At 36.0% G+C, this 17,081-nt stretch overlaps 1 protein-coding gene across 2 annotated transcripts; it reads left to right on the top strand.

Annotated features, from left to right (window-relative positions):
* The first annotated feature begins 2,575 nt into the window (after positions 1-2,575).
* Positions 2,576-16,677, top strand: LOC117316431 (DDB1- and CUL4-associated factor 13-like). 2 transcript variants are annotated; one of them, XR_004529858.1, is made up of 13 exons: positions 2,576-2,733; positions 4,319-4,518; positions 5,455-5,562; positions 6,465-6,551; positions 7,547-7,702; positions 8,247-8,324; positions 9,326-9,408; positions 10,434-10,501; positions 11,261-11,357; positions 13,396-13,531; positions 13,921-14,084; positions 15,385-15,994; positions 16,076-16,677. XR_004529858.1 is itself a non-coding variant. In XM_033870998.1 (12 exons), the coding sequence occupies exons 1-12, from the start codon at positions 2,652-2,654 to the stop codon at positions 15,470-15,472; spliced, it is 1,347 nt and encodes a 448-aa protein (XP_033726889.1). In that variant the 5' UTR covers positions 2,576-2,651; the 3' UTR covers positions 15,473-16,677. The 2 variants fall into 2 exon arrangements, 1 of the variants encoding a protein (XP_033726889.1); XM_033870998.1 differs by having other exon boundaries at positions 15,385-16,677.
* Positions 16,678-17,081: the final 404 nt, after the last annotated feature.

The following is a 17,081-nucleotide window of genomic DNA, read 5'->3' as shown; positions in this document are numbered from 1 at the left end:
CATTTATACCTCGTACAAACCCTTCACCGACACCGTGTTTAAAACAACACATTGATGTACCTCGTACAAACCCTTCACCGACACCATGTTTAAAAAAAACACAATGATGTACCTCGTACAAACCCCTCACCAACACCATATTTTAAACAACACATTGATGTACCTCGTACAAACCCTTCACCGACACCATATTTAAAACAACACAATGATGTACCTCGTACAAACCCTTCACCGACACCATATTTAAAACAACACAATGATGTACCTCGTACAAACCCTTCACCGACACCATATATAAAACAACACATTGATGTACCTCGTACAAACCCTTCACTGACACCATATTTAAAACAACACAATGATGTACCTCGTACAAACCCTTCACCGACACCATATTTTAAACAACACGTTGATGTACCTCGTACAAACCCCTCACCGACACCATATTTAAAACAACATAATGATGTACCTCGTACAAACCTTTCACCGACATCATATTTTAAACAACACGTTGATGTACCTCGTACAAACCCCTCACCGACACCATATTTAAAACAACACAATGATGTACCTCGTACAAACCCTTCACCGACACCATATTTTAAACAACACGTTGATGTACCTCGTACAAACCCCTCACCGACACCATATTTAAAACAACACATCACATTGATGTACCTCGTACAAACCCTTCACCGACACCATATTTAAAACATCGCAATGATGTACCTCGTACAACCCCCCCCCCCCCCCCCCCCCCCTCTCTCTCTCTCTCAACAGTGTAATTAGTAGTTTTCCATTTTTTTGCATGCAGTTGTAATATTTCATCTGAAATCAATTCATCTGACCTGATTGAACTGATGATAATTATGTTTGCGATACATGACGATGGCTGGTGTGGACGACGACGACGACGATATCTAGTTTTGATTTGTTATAATGTAATGATAATTACTGTTGTGATAGATGATATATTTGAGTAAGGGTATAGCTTGTTCATGTATCAATAAAACTAGAAAAATTACGGAAAAAAAAAAAGTAATAAAGATAGTTTTATGTCACCTGACCCGATATGATTAACGCTTGAGACGGATTTAAATAAGTACCAAGTACTTGTTTCTGAATCCTTCATGTTGTATATAATGTACGTAAAATTTCAATTTACAATAATAAAAAATAAAGTTAAAACTAATTAACGACACAGGTACTTGGGGTCAGGAACTAAAGTTATAATGGAATTGTCCAATTTTAATTTGTAACATCATTTCTTGTCTATTTATGCACCGTTACAACATTGGAATCGATTATATAGCGCGTTCCTGACCCCACGTACCTGTGATTAACGATACACTTTCATCTACATTTGCAATAGCTTGTTCTCGTTTATAGGTAACTTTTCGACGGCTATTGTTTAGTGTTTTGAGAGGTCATTTGTACAATCCCTTGAGATTTCCAATCGCAACATCTCGGGGAAATTTCCGGCAACACTCGGAAATCTAATCGCAACATCTCGGGGAAATTTCCGGCAACACTAGGAAATCTACTAGTAGATTTCCTAGTAGATTTCCGAGTGTTGCCGGAAATTTCCCCGAGATGTTGCGATTGTGAGATTTCGTGTGGTAGACACTGTTGATTTTTCAGTCCTGAAGTTAAACTTATTAGAAAAGTGCAGCGGTTCAGAATATTAACATGTATTTATTGTTCTTCTAAAAGGAAATATAATGAAAATTGTGAAATTCAGATTAAACTGTGTCAGAAACAGATACATGTATATCACGTCTCTAAGGTCAGAAACAAGTGTCAACACACTTATATGAATCTGACATCTATATATTGTATAGGTTTATTTAATTAAAAGTTTTTACCCCATTTATTTTTATTTACCTATTTAACGTGTTTTTGGTTTTGGTCGCCTCCTCAGACTTAAAAGGACGAAACAGTCGCATTCAACAGCATAATTCATGTTTGTTCTATTGTATCGAACTCTCAGTGTATTTTGAAAGGTGCTAATCAATATCTTGTTTGTCTTGTGTAAAACCTTAATTCCATATTGTTCAGATTTATAGTCTAAATCTGGACACAGTTCATCCAATTCCATGGACCTACAATGTAGTTCGAACGAGACATCCTAGCCTTTTTTTTTTTTTTTTTTAAACCAGGTAAATACATTTGTATGCTTTTATGTTTTACTTATTTTTTATTTATTCTATTTTGTATTTGTGGATGCCTTTTACTGTTGGAGTCGGTTTTGATAGAACACTAGGGTTAATGTTGATTTGTTGTAATATGTACCGACTATAAATAAAGTTTTAATAGAATGAATGAAAGCCTCTAACAGCAGAGTCGATGATACAGTACAAGAGTCTAGGATAAATTATAACACTATGAAAAAAACCCAGTTCAAAGCCGCATATGATTATCATTGAATTGAAATTTTCCTCTGAATGTCATATTTTTATTCAATGTTCTGCCTGCTCAAATGATGTGAAATTTAAATTGATCTCATATCACTGCAGCCGAGTGTCTGAATTAGGTGTGTTAACCCTTCTTGTCAATTTGACATGAGTTACCTCCCTTTAAAAATGGCCGCTCCCATGTGTAAACACGCGATCGTTTCATTCTCATAATGAACATCCTGATAACGAAGAAAGATGAGCTCAAAATTGAAAATCAAAGTTCTTTCTAGAAATCCAGACGAATACATAAGAGAAACCAAACGTGATATTCACAAAGGTCAGTATTCAACCATTCATCTTGACTGGCGATGTTGATTTTTTTCTCTCGCGTGCTGGTATCGCAAGTATTTATGGACACGATTATGATTTCTTTATCAGAATGTTACGATATAGACGAGTAAATTATTCTATTGCGATCGTATGTTTATTTTTTTTTTAAATATATCGTACATTGGCCATATTAATAATCATTAATATTTTGGTTCAAAACATCGTATTATAATACCATGTCCACAAGTACCTATGGCTGGTATAAGGATTCGCCCGATCTTTGGAAGGTTCCTACTAACCATTAACAATGATTTAGGTTCGGTATTTATCGCCGGCTAGCCATCAAATTTCCTGTCATACTCTCAAAAAAATGTGTGAACAGAAAACGTTCAAATTCACCATGAACAGCTATATATAGTGTGTTGTCTAATTTTGGTACTAATTTTCCGATCAGATATTACGGATGTTTGATATCAGCTTAAGGAAATCTGCATTTTAAATCCTGCTTTCTCTTCCAAAACAAGGTATGAGGTTTGTTCGTGTTCAACATGTATTTCACACTAATTAGGGACACAAATTATCAACTTAATCACAGACATCAATAGTAAAGAAAAGTGATGGTTGGTAATTTATAAAGTGCTGGTGAACAGGTCTTGTCTTGTGAATAAGAGAAGATTTATTACTGGCATAACTAACACACATATTTGTAGTAATGATGACTTGACCAATGGTGTTGACATGAAGAGGTGCCAGGCAGAAGGTGGATGGTATTAGGTCGAAAGAATGAGAATTTCAGCTATAATCTCTTTGTTTCAGAAATATTTTTAAAGAATAAAGAATTTATTTGACAGTGTATACATGTAGTGTAGAGATGTTTGACATCCAACTGACAGGTTTATCAGGAATGCATTAATATTGCTCATGATATATTATGTAACTTTGTCTTCTTTTGAAATACTTTCTGTCAATACATGCTGTACAAAAAAAAAATGTAGCATGCTTGGGTGAAGGAAGTTTGTTCAAATTATTCAATTGTTCAATTCCATGGCCATTGGTCAAATAGGCTAAAACCCTTAAATAGCTTCTTTTCAATGACCAAGAGGCCCATACAGAGACCTGATATTTGGCCTGTTGCATGTTGGTGCGGAGGAATTCAAAGTTTGTTAAAATCAATGACCTTGACCTACTTTCAAGGTCACAGGGGTCAAATAAATTAAAATCTTTTAAACAACTTCTCATTAACCAAGAGTCCCAGAACCATGATATTGAGCCAGTTTCATTCTGAGATAAAGGGCTACAAATTTTAAATACAATGTATGTTCAAATCAATGACCTTGATGTAATTTCAAGGTCACACTGGTGAAAATTGTTGAATTCTTTAATTAGAAAATAAACACATAACTATCAGTATGTATTTCAGAACTCAGGTGACCGTTAAGTCCCATGGGTCTCTTGTTATGAATTGTAACAGTACAGTGATGTACATTATAGACCTACAAATATAATATATGTATAATGTACATGTCATATTACTTACCTTGAAATGTATCTCAGACCTGATTAAGGCATGTAAACTGTAATTTTTTATTCAGTTCCACGCAACTATGACCCAAGTCTTCACCCGTTCGAAACGCCTCGTGAATATGTACGTGCCTTGAATGCGACCAAACTTGAACGGGTATTCGCCAAGCCATTTGTCGGTGCTCTGGATGGACACAAAGATGGTCTGAACACACTGTGTAAACATCCGACGAGTTTGAGCCACTTGTTGTCAGGTGCCTGTGATGGAGAGGTATGCATAATAACCAAGAATGATTGATCAACCAATAATTTGTCTGACCAGTAATTTGTCCGACTGATAATTTGTCTGACCAGTAATTTGTCTGACCAAAAATTTGTCTGACCAATATTTTATCTGGCCAATTATTTGTCCGACCGGTAATTTGTCCGGCCAGTAATTGTCTGACCAGTAATTTGTCTGACCAAAACTTTGTCTGACAAATAATTTATCTGGCCAATTATTTGTCTGACTAGTAATTTGTCCGACCAGTAATTGTCTGACTAGTAATTTGTCTGACCAGTAATTTGTCTGACCAAAAATTTGCCTGACCAATAATTTATCTGGCCAATTATTTGCCTGACCAGTAATTTGTCTGACCATTTCTGCTGGTAATTTTCTGCTCTTTTCGAAGGGTTCTAGTGTTTTTGTGGCTGTTGAGTCTGCCATCACTTGAGAACCCTTCTGAGTTCAGATAAATGTTAAAAATAGAACCAAGTAGATCATGATGTTATCACCTGGTAGTTATTTCCTCTGATTAAATTATCATGCATAAATGTTATCACAATCCAGTGTTTAATCATTTATTGTTTTGTGAATGCTATTATAAGTTAAAAACTCTAAATTTAATCATTTTGTTTAAATCAAATCCCAGTTTTAGGGACAGACAATGAGTCTATTACTAAAATTCACTTAAGACATCTTGGAATGGTTGTCTTTGTTCTGACACAATTGTACTTTTTTCGGAGTATTTTCACATCCAAAATACAGATTATGTATATATCATATTGATAACAATAATAAAACATTGATTTATTTACAATTATTGTTATATTGGGATGAACAGTTTACTAGTAAACATAGAGACTTCATTTTGTAGTTAGTACAAAACTATTTCTATACTAAAAATGCATAAATTAAAATGTTACTCATTCTTGATTGATGTTGAAGGTACGAGTGTGGAACCTCTCTCACAGACAGTGTGTTAGTTGTGTCCAGGCTCACGATGGCATGGTACAGGGATTAGCCTTTCACTCGACGGGGAGTCGCTTTCTATCGGTACGTATGTCAGGACAGAAAATTCAGTCCTCAGTTGGCAATTGAAAAATAAATCACGCATATGTATATCTTTCTTTAGTTTGGTGTTACATGTAGTCAGTATGGGATGACATGGGATGGTCACCATAATAACAGAAAAAAAACTGTTTTATTTAAGTGAAATACCATTCCCGAAGAGGTCTTCAAAGGAACTTCACTTCGGAATAAGTTGAATTGATCAAGCATTCAGAAACATTTCTAAAACTGATTCTGAACTTTTTTTATGTATTTGTAAAGAGTTTAAGAAATTGCATGTTTCTGTAAACAATTAAATGAAATTGAAATTTATCCTTTCTTTATTTTAGATTAAATGTGAGCTCTATTGGCCAATGTTGACAAACAGTTTCTTTCTACCAGACACCTATGTAAACTAGCAACATGTGTTGGCCGTATGTTACGTGTAGTTATATTTGATTAAATGGAATTGTTGATTACGTTATAAATGTCTGATTTACTGGGTTATGCCTGCCCTACAGTAATGCGATGCATTGTAAATTTTGTAACTACATTTGTTATGTTGGATTAATTGCTGAAAGTTGTTTACCTATTTTTTTCCTGTTATTTCTCATCCGACAACCCTTTCTTGTATTGCTCTCTCTACTGTCCAGTATATCCACTTAGCCAAGTTAAATCTATATATAGTAACAGATGATGTTTTATAATAGTGTGGCAGTGACAAAGTCATCAAACAATGGAATCTATATATAGTAACAGATGATGTTTTATAATAGTGTGGCAGTGACAAAGTCATCAAACAATGGAATCTATATATAGTAACAGATTATGTTTTATAATAGTGTGGCAGTGACAAAGTCATCAAACAATGGAATCTATATATAGTAACAGATGATGTTTTATAATAGTGTGGCAGTGACAAAGTCATCAAACAATGGAATCTAAATGAGGAAGGTCAAATAGAAAAAGAACCAAGGACTACGATCCTAGGCAAGGTAAGTTCACTGGTAGCCATTTTAGGGTATAGAAGGTGTCTGCTTTAACTGTACACTTTTTCTCACCCTACAATATCTGCATATTTTCAAAACATGGTCAAATTGAAAAATGAAATATTCAGAATATATAATTTGAATTTACATGGAATTTAATTTCTCAAAAGCATTATTTTGACTCCTATTTTTGTAACATCACAATGGATATAACATTATGAACAGGAACCTCCGTTCTCAGCTCCTAACCTATATCAAAGGTTTTAAGAAAATGTAGTCTGAACCAAGTTCTTGTAATGGGTGTTTTATATATGTTTTACTGGTAAGAAGAAAATAGATATAGGGTACATGGTTGTTGTACATGTGTTGCCTGTGAAGCATGGTGGACACTTAGGGATCACTTTTTCTCTTACCCTGGACAGGAATATCTGCAATTTTACCGGGGTGAGGTTTTCTTATCTCACCCTAGGGAAAAGACATGCTCTTGTTCTTGATAGGGTGACGTCACTATGACCTGACCCGGAACTACTTTTACAGGGGTCACACACATGCATATGTTCGTCTGCTTGTTTACCTGTGTGCATACTTTTTGAGGAAGATTTAAAATGTAGTAAAAATCTTCAAAATCAGTGATTTGGTAACTGTTGGGTCAAATAAACAATCAACATCGTAAGGTGTAAAGTGTCTGCTGCAGCCTTATCACAACAGTCATCCACCGTCCTCGTGTTGTTATTTACATACGTTTGGATTTGGTTCGCACTAGGATTGGACAACAGGGTAAGAGAAAAATAATCATTCACCCCCTTTTTTGGATGAGATAGGGGGATCTCAACCCTCGGGGGAGATTATTATGTTCCCAAACACTCGCCACGCCTCCCTCGGTTTGAGATCCCCCTACAATGGAAATCTAATGTATAAACAGAGGGTGTGGCTCCCTTGGGGCCGGAGGGGCAGACCCAATACGTCTGTTTTTGACTTGACGATATTCCTCTCTTTAACAGACAGTGTTCCAGTCCATAAGTCACCACAACGCTAAAAACATATTCGCCACATGTGGAGAACAGGTGGATATCTGGGACTCAACACGGACGGAGCCACTACGCAGCTTCACCTGGGGTGTGGATAGCCAGCATTACGTCAAGTTCAACCCGATAGAGGTAAAACACAAAGATTCATAGAGGTCAGAGTTTAAACTCATAGAGGTAAAAAATGAAAACCCATGGACAAAAAAAAATGAAAATTCATAGAGGTCAAAGTGAAAACTCAAGATGTCAAAGTAAAAAAAACTCATAGAGGTCAAGTTAAAACTCATAAGAGGTCAAAGTAGAAACTCATTGACATAAAACTAAAAACTCATAGAGATAAAACTTAAACTTGTAGAGGTCAAAGTTTAAACTCTTAGAGGTAAAAAATGAAAACTAATGGACAAATCCATAAAGGTCGTTAAATCCCAGAAGTAGAATTTTAACCTATCAGAGATATAAATTCAATCTCATGGCAGTAAAAGTTCAACCCACAGGTAAAATATCAATATCAAAGGTATGAGTTTAATAAATAAGCCATCTTTGTTGTACATTTTGGACAGATAAAAAGAAAACAGCTACCTGGTATACCTTTTGGAGAAAAAACAAAAATATGTTGAATATTCCAGAAAGTTATTACTGCATATTTCAGGAATGTGACATCAATTTTACATTTCAGAGAGATTTACTTGCCAGCTGTGCCTCAGACAGAAGTATCATCTTGTATGATATGAGAGGAGCATCACCCCTCCGCAAGGTAATGTCACCGTGGTATCAAACAGTAAGGAGCCTCACCCCTCCATAAGGTAATGTTACCATGGGTATCAAATATTAAGGAGCCTCGCCCCTCCGCAAGGTAATGTCACCATGGGTATCAAACATTAAGGAGCCTCGCCCCTCAGTAAAGTAATGTCACCGTAGTATCAAACATTAAGGAGCCTCGCCCCTCAGTAAGGTAATGTTACCATGGGTATCAAACATTAAGGAGCCTCGCCCCTCAGTAAGGTAATGTCACCATGGGTATCAAATATTAAGGAACCTCGCCCCTCAGTAAGGTAATGTCATCATGGGTATCAAACATTAAGGAGCCTCACCCCACAGTAAGGTAATGTAATGATGAGTATCAAACATTAAGGAGCCTCGCCCCTCAGTAAGGTAATGTCATGATGAGTATCAAACATTAAGGAGCCTCGCCCCTCAGTAAGGTAATGTTACCATGGGTATCAAACATTAAGGAGCCTCGCCCCTCAGTAAGGTAATGTCATCATGGGTATCAAACATTAAGGAGCCTCACCCCACAGTAAGGTAATGTCCCCATGGGTATCAAACATTAAGGAGCCTCACCCCTCCATAAGGTAATGTCACGATGGGTATCAAACATTAAGGAATTAGAAATACTGTATACCGTTTCCCCTAACATCACTGACATATTACTGTCAATATGAAAATTGGAAATAGTAAGTTTCCTATAATTCCTAACTGGCCATGTGAGAGATTAAGGCCTTCTGGGCCTCTTGTTACTATTAAATATACCCCAGTACTTCAACCATCTTTGTAGAGATTTTATACAGGCTTCACCTGTAATGCAATCCAACTTTGTCGAGGAAAAAAATGTTGAATGAGCCTTTTGATTCGCTTTTGTTACCTTTGCCAAAATAAACATTGGAACTCTGACCATGAATATCCTATTTAGAGTACCTGGTTATAGTTATTGATAAACTAAACACTTTATCAACATACATACTTCCTTTTCCTCAGGTGATTCTGAAGTTAAGTTCCAATGCAATAGCCTGGAACCCTATGGAAGCTTTCATATTTACTGTCGCTAATGAAGACTACAAGTAAGTATCTTGAGCCGATGGTGAACGATGTGTTAATAGCAATCTGATTAAGACTTAATGAACTGAATTAAGCTAATTAGAATATCAGAGTGGAATCTGGTCTTAATAATGTTGGTGGTGAAATTTGCTTCACAGCACTTTTGCTTAAGATATTTTCATTTATGGTTAATTTACATGCTTTTCATGCTACGTCAGTAATAGAAAAATGTACTGGTGTAGATTAGCTCTATTACCATTTATGTAAATGATTGATCATTATTGGCAATATGATAGCTATTGTGGTTCCCAATCCCTTCATTCTGTACATCAAATATGACTAGTTTCCAATCCCTCCATTCTGTACATCAAATATTAATGGTTCCCAAACCCTCCTTTCTGTACATCAAATATTGATTGTTCCCAATCCCTCCATTCTGTACATCAAATATTAATGGTTCCCAAACCCTCCATTCTGTACATCAAATATTATTGGTTCCCAATCCCTCCATTCTGTACATCAAATACTAGTGGTTCCCAAACCCTCTATTTTGTATATCAAATATAACAGGTTCCCAATCCCTCCATTCTGTACATCAAATATTAATGGTTCCCAAACCCTCCATTCTGTACATCAAATATTATTAGTTCCCAATCCCTCCATTCTGTACATCAAATATTAATGGTTCCCAAACCCTCCATTCTGTACATCAAATATTATTAGTTCCCAATCCCTCCATTTTGTGTGTCAGATATTATTGGTTCCAAATACCTCATGGTTTTCCTGAACAACACCTATTTCAAAGTTCTTCTCAAGTTCCACTACTGGGATTCAGCACTAACTTACCTGAAATTATCCTGAGATGGTCCTTACCAAGTGGTGTTTATTTTCTGGTCGGTCCAAAATCCACAATGGCCTCCAACAGTGCCACTATACTTTCTGCCGAGTATGTATACTACAATAGTACAACGGTTTTTAGTCAGATGACCGTTGAGGCCCATTGCGCCTCTTGTTATTGGAGATAACTTCAGTTGTTTTTTACTTACAGTCTGTACACCTTTGACATGAGAAAGCTATCCGTTCCCGTGAACATCCACATGGATCATGTAGCTGCAGGTGAGATATTCTTTATTTATTCTCTTCATTTAGCTGGCCTCTTGATGAGAGGGGTAGCTTATGTTGGCAGCCCGGCATTAGTGTTGAATTCTAAATGATAAGTTTTTGGTTCAAGAGTTGAAAGGCATCAGTAAACTCCCTTACAATCGATTGTTGTGGGGTTTAATCATTGCTTCCTGGAGTCTGAATGATTTTTTTTTGGGAAAAAAGTCTCCTTTTTTTTTTTTTAAAGCATTTTGGACTTAGACTTTTATGTTAGATTTAATGTTAAGTTTTTGGTGTAAGTGTTGAAAGGCACCAGTAAACTCCTTTGTAAGTGTACTAGGGTTCTAATATTTGGTTTCAGGGTGGTCAAGGTCACTGGGTCAAAAGTTAAGGTCACATTTTTGTATCTTTTCATTAATGAATATTTTTTGTTATCACAGTATGAAACAAAGTTGGTCACAATTAAACAAGACATCAGCTGATTAAATGTCAAGGTCGCTGTGTCAAATGTGAAGGTCATATTTTGTATCTTTTTGCTAATAAATATTTTGTCCTGACAAGATGAAGTAAAGTTGTTCAGAATTAAACAGGCATCAACTGACCAAATGTCAAGGTCACAGGGTCAGAGGCCAAGGTCAATTTTTTATGTTATCATTGATAAACATTTGGTTATAAGATTACGAATCAAAGTTTATTGTAATTTAACAAGGAGTCCACTTGACAAATGTAAAGGTCAAAGGTCAAGACCCAATTTTGTACGTTTTGTTGATTCAGTTATGGACGTGGATTACAGTCCTACCGGACATGAGTTTGTCAGCGGCAGTTACGATAAATGTCTCCGTATCTTCCCCGTCAACAAAGGACACAGCAGGTCAGTTATCCTACACCAATACATGGTTATATCTAGTCATAGTTATACCTTGAACTCTTGAAGTTCTCTATTAGATCACTCTTAGACTTCTTATATACAATGTCAGTTCCCCTTTTTATTAGGTCAACTGAGTAAAACTTGTTGGCCTTTTCTGATCTGTCTTCATCCGTCGCCGTGTGTCGTCCATCGTTTGTTAACATTTCACATTTTCGACTTCTTCTCAAAAACTGCTGAACTATTTTTAATAAAATTTTGCAGAAACCTTCCTTGATTAAAGGTCTACCATAATTGTAAATTATATGGTCCCTTCCCCCCAGGGGCCAGAGGGGTGGGGCCAAAAGTGGTCAAATTGACTGATTGACAAAAATTGTCTTATCAAGATCCAGATATGGCAGAATGGTATACTCTTTTTGCATGGGAGGTTCTTTAGGTGCTTTATCAAAATTGTAAATTTCGTGGCCTCTGGGTGTCACATTCCCCCTGGGGAGGGGGTAAATTTTACTATAGTTTATATAGAAAACTCACATGTTTTAGCATCATTTGCTTCATTTTCATTGGAAATTGGTAAGTATTTGGTCAAGGCTAACTTTTCTCAATGACATGTTATAAGAGAATGTCAAGGTCAAGGCCTTGTTATGGGGTCAAAAATAAAAATATCAAATTCAGTAATTTTGTTCATCTCATATGAAAGAACAGGATTTACTGAATTAGGTGAAAAATGACAGAGATATGGCACTTTGAAAAAAAAAATACAGCAATTTATTTCCTGCCAAAATTAAAAAATCATCCCAAAATTTTATACACATGAAGGCTGGATGTCTGGCACATAAATAGCATGTTTGTGGCTACAAATTTTATGCTTATCTTTTGACCTTGACTTTCATTCAAGGTCACAAAGGTCAAATGATGAAAAAATAGAAAAATTCAAAATTCTTTCAAAATTAATTATTTGGGTCACATTTTAATTTTACTATAGTTTATGCAGGGCAATAAGATTTTGATGGAAATGATTAAAATTTCTTTAGAATTATGAGGGCGAAACTTTACTATTACATGTTTTTATTTAAGAACTGTTTAGAAATACATTGTAAATTACATAGAAGACAGTTATATGTTTAAGCCTCAGGTGACTGTTAAGGCCTATGGGCCTCTTGTTAATTATTAAGATGGAGAGGGGAAAAAAGGGAAAGTGGAGAAAAGATCAGTTTTTTATACGACTGATTAAGATCTCTCAATGGTTGGTGCCAAGATCCCTCTCTCTTGTTCCTTTGTAAATTGTATTCTATTTTTAACCACAATAGGTTAAATGTATGTATCAAAAGAAATGATTCAATGTAACTGATAAGGCTGACAGGTAAATGGTTGTGATGTCATATCCCTCTGTGATTGTAAAACTCAGACAAAACAAATGACTTTAATTTTATCCATGATCTGATCTGCGAGAACATTTAATTATCAGATACAAAATTTGAAACATTATTAACTAACATTCCAGCACTGCTCCACTAGATGTTATTAGGTTGTATTATTACTGTATTTATCTGAAAATAAGCCCCTGTCCACAAATAAGCCTCCTTCATCAATTTTGCAAAATCATCAATTATTGACCCTAATGAAGTTCACAAATGAGTCCTCCCCAAATTTTGATACAAAACTACTATTACTTACACTAGGGGAGAGGATTATGAGGATAAATATGGAAATGTTTTTTTACTCTAGGTTAGGGGGTTATATTAGGATAAGTATTGTTCTCTTCTCTTTTAATAAACAACAATTGATAAGTTAAATGTAGATGTGTTATATTATTTTTACCGATATAGCCTCTATTATATAATACACATGTTACACTGGGTTTAAGGTACATGTGAGCGATACAGGCCCTATGGGCCTCTTGTTACCGATATAGCCTCTATTATATAATACACATGTTGCACTGGGTTTAAGGTACATGTGAGCGATACATGCCCCATGGGTCTCTTGTTACCGATATAGCCTCTATTATATAATACACATGTTACACCCTCTGAATTCTGTATAGGGAGATTTACCACACAAAGAGGATGCAGAAAGTACGCAACGTACAATGGACACTGGATAACAAATATATCCTGTCTGGCTCCGACGAAATGAACATCCGCATCTGGAAGGCCCGAGCTCATGAAAAAATGGGAGTGGTAAGTCTGTGATGTATTAGTAAATATAGGAAATGTAAGATTTTTATCCTGGGTCAACAGCAGACACAAAAGAAATAGTCCAAACAACACAGGAATGATTCTCATCTTCTGTCTATATTAATGGTGACATAGTGTTGTTTTAGAATAAAAGAAAAAGCAACTCTGTTTATCTGATCCTATATCTGGTACAAGTGTAACAGCAGAACATACTTCCTTGACTACGCTCACTTGAAATTATGTGTTGTTTTCTCTTTATTACATGAGATAAACGATTACGCTCACTTGAAATTATGTGTTGTTTTCTCTTTATCGCATGAGATAAACGATTACGCTCACTTGAAATTATGTGCTCTTTTGTCCCTATTAAAGTGTTGTGACCTTTGTTACAGTTACGACCTCGTGAAAAGACAGCTTTAGAGTATGGTGATAAGTTAAAGGAAAAGTTTGCAGACCACCCGCTGGTGAAGAGGATTAACAGACATCGACATATACCACACGTAGTATACCAGTCAGCCAAGGAACACAGAGTCATGAAGGATTCACAGAGACGGAAGTATGTAACATCCTGTTATATTAACCTTAGTGTTGGATTAGTGTCTGGTAGACTGTCGTCGTTTATCTCCTTTATTAGGTCATGTGAGATGAAGTCTCTAGTGACCTATTCTAATTGCCTTTGGTCTGTGGTTGTGCATCTTTCATCTGTAGACAATTTACATTTTCGACTTCTCAGAAACCCCTGAAACAATTTCAATAGAATTTAGCAGAAACCTTCCAGAGTCAAAGGTCAACCAAAGTTGTGAATTATATGGTCCCTATTTCCTAGAGGGGCAGGGCAAAGAGGGGTCAAATTGACTGAAATTTCAAAAATCAATACAATGTACTTTTAATAGATAGAAGAGTCTTATGTGCTTTACCAATATTGTGAAATTCATGACCCTGGGTGTTTGGTTTCCCCCAGGGGAGGGGATAAAATTTTACTACAGTTTATGTTCGGGAAATCACATTTTTTAGCATAATCTGGTTAATAAAGTCATCAAAACAAAGTTTAGGGACCTATTGTTTTTACCAGACTCCTCTTCCTGTTGTACGGGATTCTGACACTATTCTCAAAAAGTATAAGATCCATCAAAGATGGTCGCCACAGCCTCTGATTGGCTAAAACATTTTGAGCTATAACTTTCGTTTTATTTGGGACATCAAAATAAAAACTTGAGGAATGGATAAGACATGCCCTACCAGTGTACAAAGGGGACTGTGCCTCCAATGTGTTGATAAGATTTTGATCACCACTTCCATTCCATCCTTCATTTTAACTTTAACCTCTAGCCATCTTTGATAATTATCTCAGTGAGATATCATGGCCATGGCTGGGGATCTAAATGACAATTTCCTTGTTTACATGCATACTGAAAAGTGGGTAAAAATCTGAAACAGTTTTATGGGTACAAATGTTTGTAAGCTTGTGCTCTGTGTGGCAAGACCTTTCCATTGGTACTACATATGACGACCTGCTGACCTTTACCTACTTTTAAAAACATTTACCTTGGCTGCAATATATTAACCATACAACATAGGATTTTATATTTGATATATGTTCCTTGTCACACAACCTTTCCATTGCTACTACAATTGCAGATTTGCTGACCTTTGACCTACTTTTAAAAAACGACATCTGAATTTCAACCCACTCTGCAGGCTGTGTTGTCTTCTGACAACTTTTGTTTATTTTCAATAATTTTCCTGAGAGTAATTCCCCTCTTACATTTTATCATATTGAAGTTGGTCCTGTTGTGAGGCTGTGATGTAAGATTCTACTTTTAGAAAATATATGTGGCGACTACTTTGTTTTACAGGGAGACGAATCGCCGAGCACATAGCAAGCCTGGAAAAGTACCGTATTTACCTGAACGCAAGAAACGTGTAATTGGCGAGGTGGAGTGAAATCTTACTTGCTGGTGTTGATGTCACAACAATATCTTCGTCTTCTATAATATTGGACTTGAACTTTCTGGATCTGATTTAATAACTAAAGTGTTTTGATATTAGGTTTGTTGAATGAAAACATGTGACATTGATAGCTCAGCTGGTCTGAAGGGTCAAGGTCAGATTATGTCATACAGCTGGTCTGAAGGACCAAGGTCAGATTATTTCATATGGCTGGTCTGAAGGGTCAAGGTCAGCTTGTGTCGTACGGCTGGTCTGAATGGTCAAGGTCAGTTTGTGTCGTACAGCTGGTCTGAATGGTCAAGGTCAGCTTATGTCGTATGGCTGGTCTGAAGGACCAAGGTCAGATTATTTCATATGGCTGGTCTGAAGGGTCAAGGTCAGCTTATGTCGTATGGCTGGTCTGAAGGACCAAGGTCAGCTTGTGTCATAAGTGGCGTTAGTTTACTTCTCAACTTCTAGCATTTATTGACCTTTACATGAAATCGAGATACTCAGTTCACAAATATACTGACTGAGGTCAAAAATTAGGGTCGGATACAAAATATAGTGGGAGTCAAGTGGTATTATACTCTATACTATATAAATATACTGACCTAGGTCAAAAATCAGGGTCGGATACAAAATGTAGTGGGAGTCAAGTGGTGTTTTACTCTATACTATATAAATATACTGACCTAGGTCAAAAATCAGGGTCGGATACAAAATGTAGTGGGAGTGGTATTATACTCCATACTATATATACAGTGTAAATATATTTACTGAGGTCAAAAATCAGGGTCAGATACAAAATGTAATGCAGGTGGTACTAAAGGTTTAAATCAATCAAATCAACGGGTATCATACTCATGGTATTGTCACTTCTGTTAGTCAAACAAATCTGGAGGTGGAAGGAAACAAGCGTTACATCATAGTAAATGTATAATGTATATTTTGTTTCTTTGCTATTGTTTTTGAAGTCCAATTGTCAAAGGTTTGCAACCAGAAAGCTAAATGTTAGTTAAAAGAAATTCTTGACTTCAAATATTGATACCGAGTTGCAGACTCCAAACTGGGAAAGTAGTTGTGATGTAAATTAATTAGGACTACCACAATCACGAAATATCCAGGTGAGCGATAAAGGCTCTGGGGCCTTTTGTTTTCATTAAAAGTAAATTGAAATCTTTTAATAGAAGCAAAGACATTAAACTTTTTAAAAAATACACTTGTACTTGTGTCTTTTGTACATCAATCTTAGATAAGAATTTTTTCTTTGGTTTGAAGAAGTTGTCTAAAATAACAAGGGACAGGCCATCTTGGTCCAGTGTCACATACATAAAACTACTGTTGTCGAAACAATATATACATATTCAGACAGGAAGCACTCTTTGTTTTGTGTGTAGGGCGCCATTCTAAATGCAAAATAAATTTGTCAACATCAATTTTAAATTGTTTAGAAATGTACGATACAGCAACACTGAAATTTCAGCGTTGATAAAAACATTGTAAAAAATAGGTTTTTGGATGTGTATACATACTGGGTTTTAAGTGTTGTGGCTATTCATTGTCGAAAGCCAGCCTTACAGAGCCTGTGAACATCATCTGCTATCTAGAGCAACGGGAAACC

Source organism: Pecten maximus, chromosome 18 (assembly GCF_902652985.1).
Source record: "Pecten maximus chromosome 18, xPecMax1.1, whole genome shotgun sequence".
In the NCBI taxonomy this organism is placed as follows: Eukaryota; Metazoa; Mollusca; class Bivalvia; order Pectinida; family Pectinidae; genus Pecten; species Pecten maximus.
Note: the sequence above shows the minus strand (reverse complement) of the source record. Positions and strands in the feature narration are given on the sequence as shown.